The 8421-nt window shown below is 45.8% G+C and overlaps 1 protein-coding gene across 1 annotated transcript; it reads right to left on the bottom strand.

Annotated features, from left to right (window-relative positions):
* Positions 1-365: 365 nt before the first annotated feature.
* On the bottom strand, positions 366-1233 carry LOC112415217 (beta-defensin 103A-like). Its single transcript, XM_024768083.1, has 2 exons — positions 1176-1233; positions 366-511 (listed from the first exon to the last, which is right to left on the bottom strand). Exons 1-2 carry the CDS (start codon positions 1231-1233, stop codon positions 366-368), a joined length of 204 nt encoding a protein of 67 aa, XP_024623851.1.
* Between the last annotated feature and the right edge of the window lie 7188 nt (positions 1234-8421).

Raw genomic sequence — 8421 nt, 5'->3', positions numbered from 1 at the left:
AACTGGAAACTCAAAATGGGTGACAAGAAAGTGAAGAAAATATTTCAGGAAGAACGAGGAGTCCTGTGTCACTGGGGTGCAAAATTTGCAAAAGAGGAATAAAATCTGATAACCCTTGGGACATCAGTTTAGATCCTCTTGTGGATTGCTCTAGAGATAATACTTTATTTGAATTAAAGGTGAGTCACCAACACTTCCTAAGTTGCCTGTTTGGTAACAACTAGCACAATGACCAGAATTAAAAGAAAAAAAAAGAATCCACCTTCTAATTTTTTTGTGAAAACTCTTTAATTTGATTTGGCTTCTATAGACTTCGAGGGAGCATTTTCACACTTGGCAACATTCTCATTGCGCTTCTGGATTTTTCATCTCTGCCTTTGGCAGCATTTTCGACCACTGTGGGAACAAGTGCCTATGGGTATCTCCCTTGGAAGACAGCCAAACAGAGCACACCGGCCGCCTCTCAGTTTGCAATAATACTTCTGTAATATATTTATGAATCTTGCACCACCTGCAATGAAGAAACGGAAAGCACGGGAAGGTTTTAGGAAGTGCAAGACCTGGGCTTTTGGAATTCCTCACGTAACTGATCTGTGGCCTTGCTTTTCTTTCTTTTTCCTTTTTCTATACCATCAGGAGTAAAGTAGAAGGTGGGACTAAGCAACTAACAATGTGTCCATGGGTTCAGCTCAGCCATAAACCGCCGGAGTGCTGAGAAAGTGGCATGACCACGGGCAGCTCCCTGCCGTGAACTGATACCTGGGAGGCCGGGGCCACGGTGGTCCCCCAGGGCGCTCTAGAGGCCAAAAGACTCTACCACCAACCACTAAGCTAATAAAAGGGGAGTCTGTGCTTCTGTTCTCAGATTGTCAATTTTTCCTCTTGGTATTAAAGTTTTACATCACTTTCCTCCTGTCTCATTAACAGATATAACGGCCTTCCCGGGAAGGGGTGGCTTTTGTGATCTGTTTTTTCTCTTAAGAGTAAATCAGAAGAGATCAAGACCCTTACTTTAAGGTTCTTAATGGTCTTTGTCAGAAAGAAAAAAATTGGTTATGTCTAGTTCCCAGACAATAAATCTATTTGGTCTAAAATTCCCAGAAGAATGGAGAGGGCTGACTCTGAACTATATATTCTCAATCCTTTCCGCCCTCTCATTTCCCAGCCCCTCTTACCTGGAACAGGCAGCAAGAACAAGAAGAACAACGCAAAGAGAAGGTAGTAGACCCTCATGGCTGGCCGGCTTCGCAGCTGCGACTGGACAGGAGGGCGCACTGGCTCACTTTATAAAGGCTCCAGGTCCATAGCCACAGGGAGAAGCATTCAAAAGCTGCAATTCCTGTAATATTACAGCTATGACAATATGATGTATTTCCTGATGCTTCATGCCAACGTATCTTACAAAGCAGACCACGCCCATTCCTCCCAGGAGTTAATTACAAACCTAAGGGGGACACAGAGCTTGATGCGAGCGCAGGGCTATCCTGATGCCTCTGAGCTCTGGGTGCTCGTGTAGGTCTGGCTCAGGTCTGGCTGCCAGCACAGGTGGGAAAGACCTGCCTGCTCCTGCGTATGGAGTCCTAGGACAGGCAGGTGGGAGCTCACCTGTCTCCACTGTGGTCCTTCTAAGCGTTTGCCTCTTCCTAAAGTCCTGGGAGAGCCCGAGGGCCACGGGGAACCACATCAGTCCAGTTCAAGACTGGTATATTCAGAATCTAGGCGTAAACTGGGGCTAGGCCACGCCCTGAGCCTGCACGGGTACGCCTGAAATTGCTCTGAAACAGGATCAGCTTCTAAGTAGTGTGGGAAGGGAGGAAAAGTGGGCTACATTCCAGAGACCCTGCCCTTATGCCCCTTGGCCTGTGACGGGGTGTTGCCCCTTGGGTGAAGCACAGCTTATGTACTTCATTGTTGTCTGAAAACCACCAAGTCATGAGTCAAGCAGGTGTGTCATTTTGTTGGGGATGTTGGGGTGATACATTTGATGGACTGACATCTCCTCCTCATTGGCGACACTCCCTGTACAAATGAGGAGCTTCGGAAGATACACTTACAACCTCTGGTTACTCCTGTGTCGTGAGCATCAAGGAAGTCCAGGGGTCAGGTGATTTCCACTGGATATAGATTCAATATTTAGGGGGCCAACTGCTTTTTAAAAAACTTATTAGGCTTAAATGTTAAGAAATGCAATCAGTGGGTTATACCCGATAGATTATTTCCTTGGAAGCTGAAATCATCATGGTGTTGGCTGGCTGTTGCTTTGTGTGAAAGCAATTGTAATGGGCCCACCAGGGTTCTGGGGTGTCTTAGATCTAGGACTGTGGGTTCAGGATCCTCTTGTACCTATCGGATTCTGTAAGCAAATTCTGAACTCCTGCTATAGATAAAGTACCATGTGCTTGGGGTAGGTGAGGGGATAGAAGGGATAAAATACAAAGAGGGGCCAGTTCTGGCTCTTTCTCTCAGGGAACTCCCATGTAGACGGGCATAGAATCGAATAAACCATAGAGAATGGACTTTAATAAGGGCCATAATAAGGGTTCAAGCACAAGGCTGTAGAAATGTAGAAGAAAGGTAATTCATGCTGAAAGGCAAGTTTGGAGAGCAGATTTAAGAAGAATTTCGAGTGGTAGACTCTTCATACTTTTAAAATCTAACTTCCCTCATCAGTTCAGGATTTGAGACAAAGTAGACATTTTTATTTTAATTAGTTAATTAGTTGAAATATAGTTGATGTACAATATTATATGTTACAGGTATACAATATAGTGAGTCGCACTTTTAAAAATATAAAATACTGGCTATATTCCCTGTATTATAATGTTGTTAATATAAAATATTGGCTGTATTCCCCATATTGCACAATATATCCTTGTAGCTTATTTTATACATAACAGTTTGTACCTCTTACTCCCCTCTCCCTATCTGCCCCTCCCCCCTCCCCTCCCCCCACTGGTAACTGCTAGTTTGTTCTCTATATCTGTGAGTCTGCTTTTTTGTGATGTTTACTAGTTTGTTGTATTTTTTAGATTCCACAAATAAGCAATATTGTACAGCATTTGTCTTTCTCTGTCTGACTTATTTCACTTAGCATGATATCCTCCAAGTCCATCCATGTTGCTAAAAATGGCATTATTTTGTTCCTTTTATGGTTGAGTAGTATTCCATTATATACATATACCACATCTTCCTTGTCTGTTCACCTGTTGATGGACACTTAGGTTGCTTCCATGTCTTGGCAATTGTAAATAATGCTGCTATGAACACTGGGGTGTATGTATCTTCTCAAATTAGTGTGTTTAGCTTTTTTTGAATATATACCCAGGAATGGAATTGCTGGGTCATATGGTAGTTCTGTTTTTAGTTTTTTTGAGAAAGCTCCATACCGTTTTCCACAGAGGCTGCGCTAATTTGATTCCCCAATGCAGACATGTTTAACCGGGGAAGGAGATTAATTCCGGGTGGGCAGGTGCTGACTGGGTAAAGAGTCTCACTCGGCCTCACAGGGGGTAAAAGAGATAGCTGCAGGGGTGTCACAGAGAATTAGGACCCCCTCTCCGCCCAGGCGCGGGGCTGGAGTCCTCAGAGCTCTGGTTACCGGTGAGGACTTACTTTCCCACTTGGAGAGCAGACCTCCACGGTGAACCCAGGGTCTAACCTGTCCCTTCAAAGCAGGGAGGGCTTTCCAAGGCAACACCACTATTTCATAAGAGGTTCTTTGGGAGAGAAAGCCACTTTTTCTTGTCAGCTGATTTGGAAACTGGGGACTGCGGAGCGGGCCATGGCAGTGGTACTCACCCCACTCGCAAAATGAAGTTTGAGGAACATTTCTGTATTTTAAGATGTTTATAAAAGTTACTCTCATTTGTGGTAAAAATTCAAACAATAGGAGAGTGAGACTGTTCACTTCTCTGCCCTGGGGAGACACTGGTAACTCTGATTTGCCTTCTTTTTGACTTATTACAGCTTTTTTTATGTCACCAATACTTTTGGCCTCTCAAGCAATAGCAGTTACATGTTTACCATTGAATAATTCACACATGCCTGTGAGTCTGACATTGACAAGAACGGGAGCGACTCCCCAGGCCGAGAGGGCCTAGACTCACAGGGCTTGGAGATGCAGACCCTGCTGACTGGACGTGCTGGGTTTTCTCCCTGCTGTGAGTCAGCATTTTTCTATGTTGATTAGGTGGAGAGAGGAGAGACTTGAGTAATTCAACAATTTTCGCTCATGTCAGACTTTCCTCTCATCTCCTCTAATACTTTATTTATTTTTTAAACTCTGGTTTTAAAATATGGAGCAGAGATTTGGTAGATGAAAGTTTTTGGTCCGGGGGCAGTACTATGTGGTGTGCAGAGGTCCAGGTTGGAGTGAGACGTTCCCACTTACCTCTCAGCTCTATCATTTATTATTTGGGTTTACCTGAATAAATTCCTCAAGCTCTTTGAGCATCTGTACCTCAGCAGTAAAGCACAGAGAGTAATCAATGTCCTGTTTAGTCCACAGTGAAAGCCCTATGAGTTAATGATATAAAATTGACTTGTAAACTGCAGATTACCACGGATCACCCATGTGGTCTGGGGAAGAATAACCAATGAGGTCTGGTTACCAATAACAAGGTAGGGCAAAGGTTGTGGCGTGGGTTCCCTTGCAGGATTTCCACTCTTCTTTATCTTCACAGAGTCTAAGTGTGACTCAGCCGCTCTCCTTTGCAGCCATTTTAATCTTGCCATGACCACTGTAATTTAAGTTACATAGGCAAGGATACGCATTATCCCATTTTACAGATGAGGAAACTGAGGCTCAGAGAGGTTGAGTGACTTTCCTTAGGCCAGCCAGCTAGTAAATGGCAGTGCCCTGAGCTGTAGGGAACTGTGTACATTTCCCAGACACTCCTGACCTCCAGGTACCATGTAGATTTGCCAAAGGGATGCACTGGTAGAAGATGAGAAGGCAGGACTTGGTGAGAAGCCGGGATATTTATCTTCCTGAACTTCAGAAGGCATCTCCTCCGTGCTTTCAATTTTGGCCAGAAAGCTACTTCATCCATGGGCCTGGCTTCCACAGGCAGGTCCACCACCACCCCAGCTTCTGCTGCGCAGTCCATATCCCAGGCTTTGGGAAGGTTACCTCCTTCCTGTCTTTGTCCCTCTAGCCCCAGGGATAGTAGTGCCTTTCTGCTGTTGCAAATGCTGAAGTGACTCACCATAGGCTTGATTTCTCAGCCTATCACCTCTATAACCAGTTGTCCATATTAAACTCCTCCCATTTGAGAGTCTTATATTTACCTCAATTTCCCTTGTTGCATTTTGACCGTCTTCCAAGTCCATGCTGTAAATCATAACACTATGAAAGTTCTGTTCATTCTTCCGCTTCTGGTGCCAATACTACGTTGTCACCAGCTAGAATACTTTGCTACACACTGCCCTGCTGTCTACTTTATCAACATCTTAAGATTTAGCATAAAATGGGAGCTTTGAGATGATGGTATAGAGTTGCTGGTTGCTACCAACTAATTGTGGCCCTTTGTTTACACATTCTCACAGTTGTGTGCTTCCCATTGTAGGTGAGGCAGCTTCTAGAATTCCAAGATATCACTGTTATCTTAGCTTAATTATTTTTCTCCAGAAGAATGTAAGCAAGAAAACAGGAGAGGGCTTCCCTGGTGGCGCAGTGGTTGAGAGTCCGCCTGCCGATGCAGGGGACGCGGGTTCGTGCCCCGGTCTGGGAAGATCCCACATGCCGCGGAGCGGCTGGGCCCGTGAGCCATGGCCGCTGAGCCTGCATGTCCGGAGCCTGTGCTCCGCAACGGGAGAGGCCACAACAGTGAGAGGCCTGCGTACCGCAAAAAAAAAAAAGAAAACAGGAGAGACAAAACCTTGCCTTAACTATGTAACCACAGACTGCCTTTTCTTCTGGAAGGGTGGCAAACTGTAGGCTTTTAGTTTGGGGCCATCTATGGAGGTATTTTGTTTTGTCTCCGTGGAGGTTTAGAAATTAGCTTACCACTTACTCTTATTCCCATGCTTCATACATTAATACATTTGCATATTTCCTGTAGGCATCTGAGCCGTTACTCCTGCTTTAAAAGATACGGTCTTCCCTTCAAACCCAAGTCAGAAAAAGCTACATTTCAACATGGGGACGTGGACCAGGAAGGCAAAGGCTGTATTTCACACTAGGTGACTGAGCTGTCTCCACCAAACCCCCTGGGTGTGGACTAATACTTTACATCATCTTCAGACAGCAAGTATTCTTGGCATTTTTGCATCTCCCAGGCATGAGCAAACATGGTTGACCCTTTAGCTTCCTGAAAATACTCTTGAATTGTGAACATCTTATTTGACATTTTGCTCCATCCACTGTACAAAAAAAAAATAGAGGAAATATCAATAGAAAGGTGAAGGGAGGAAGTGCAAAGAACAGACAAGTGTGGGCATGAGGGATGCCTGGCTCACCATGAGTCATGGGCTCCTATCTGCTTGGCCAGGTGGAGCAGAGTCAGAGACACAACTGTTCACCCCAGGAGCCAGAGCACATGGTGGGGAGACGGGGCAAGTTAGGGAACAGTGAACCGTCTAGTCTAGCCAAGTGGACAAGCGTGGGGACAAGTCTGCATTGATTTGGTAGTGGGGGTGATGACAAGAATTCATGAAAAATTAGATCTAAGATTTTTTCACATCTTTATTGGAGTATAATTGCTTTACAATGGTGTGTTAGTTTCTGCTGTATAACAAAGTGAATCAGCTATACATATACATATGTCCCCATATCCCCTCCCTCTTGCGTCTCCCTATCCCACCCTTCTAGGTCACAAAGCACCGAGCTATAGATCTAAGATTTAAATGATCTAAAATGCTGAACTTGGATTTCCCTGGCGGTGCAGTGGTTAAGAATCCGCCTGCCAATGCAGGGGACACGGGTTTGAGCCCTGGTCTGGGAAGACCCCACATTCCGCAGAGCAACAAATCCCGTGTGCCACAACTACCGAGCCTGTGCTCTAGAGCCCGTGAGCCACAACTACTAAAGCCCATGTGCCACAACTACTGAAGCCCACACGCCACAACTACTGAAGCCCACGCACCTAGAGCCTGTGCTCCGCAAGGAAGAGTAGCCCCCACTCACCACAACTAGAGAAAGCCCGCTTGCAGCAACAAAGACCGAATGCAGCCAGAAATAAATAAATAAATAAATAAATCTTTAAAAATAAATAAATAAATAAATAAAATGCTGACCTCTCCAACATCTCCAATAAAGACCGAGGAGAAGGGCTGAGAAAGCCGTGCTTACAATTGGGCCAATGGGCCTGGTGGTAACTCTTCCAAAAATCTTTGTGTGTTAAAGACCATTTACAGAATCTACCTCCAAGTGGTGTCTATCAATGGCTCTGGGAGTGTGGCCATTGTGAGACAGGACTGATGCCAGGGACCTTTGCTGGATCTCGGCCACTCTGTCCTATTCCTCCACACCTCAGCGGCAAAGTGGTTCTCAGCGCAGCTAGACATAGTCCAGAGGGAAGAGCTCTCAGTAGAGGCAGTGTGCCTGTTTTCTCCTCCCAGGAGCTTTTTTTTTGTATGTGGTATGCGGGCCTCTCACTGTTATGGCCTTTCCCGTTGCGGAGCACAGGCTCCGGACGCGCAGGCTCCGGACGCGCAGGCTCAGCGGCCGTGGCTCGCGGGCCCAGCCTCTCCGCGGCATGTGGGATCTTCCCGGACCGGGGCACGAACCCGTGTCCCCTGCATCGGCAGGCGGACTCTCAACCACTGCGCCACCAGGGAAGCCCCACCCAGGAGCTTTGAATTAAGATTCAAAGACTGTTGAGGAAGGCCATGGGCGTATTTTCTCAGTGGTCTCTCACTGAGAGTCACTAAGACTCTGTATTGTCCAAATTGTCACTAAAATCACCGTACATTGCCATTTCTAGTCCTCATTTCTTTATATGAAAAATAAATTAATTTGAAGAGGTGATGCTTAAGATCCTCTTTGGCTACATCACTAAGGCTTCTTTTCAAGGTTCTCTGCACCCACCACGTCTTACCTTCATACAGCCATCTCCCACTCCTCTGAACGTGGACCACTCTAAGCCAGCCAGACCCATTGATGCCTCACCATTGCCTTGATGACGGACTATCGCTCAGGATTTTACTCATGGGTCCAGCAGACATAGAGATACTTCTTAGCTTTGGTAAAGGGCGAATAAACTGGCAAAGTGATTCTGTGTCCATATTCTGCACCAACTCTGCATAGAGCACTCCTCTCAGGTGCTACTTGGGTCACAAGTCCAAATCCTCTCAAATCACCCCCCCTGACTTTGCTTCAAGTGAGGACCACACTTACTTGATGTTGCTTAAGAATATTACAAGAACAGGAAAAAAATGAGAGCCACTGCATGGGGAACAGAACCTCTCAGGAGGGAACAG

This window comes from Neophocaena asiaeorientalis, unplaced genomic scaffold, assembly GCF_003031525.2.
Source record: "Neophocaena asiaeorientalis asiaeorientalis breed wild unplaced genomic scaffold, Neophocaena_asiaeorientalis_V1.1 scaffold16, whole genome shotgun sequence".
Classification (NCBI taxonomy): Eukaryota; Metazoa; Chordata; class Mammalia; order Artiodactyla; family Phocoenidae; genus Neophocaena; species Neophocaena asiaeorientalis.
Note: the sequence above shows the minus strand (reverse complement) of the source record. Positions and strands in the feature narration are given on the sequence as shown.

Coding starts and splice junctions, on each gene's coding strand:
- LOC112415217 (XM_024768083.1), bottom strand. CDS start 1,233: ATGAGGGTCTACTACCTTCTCTTTGCGTTGTTCTTCTTGTTCTTGCTG. Junction 512..1,175: donor GTTCTTGCTGCCTGTTCCAG/GTAAGAGGGGCT, acceptor TCTTCATTGCAG/GTGGTGCAAGATTCATAAAT.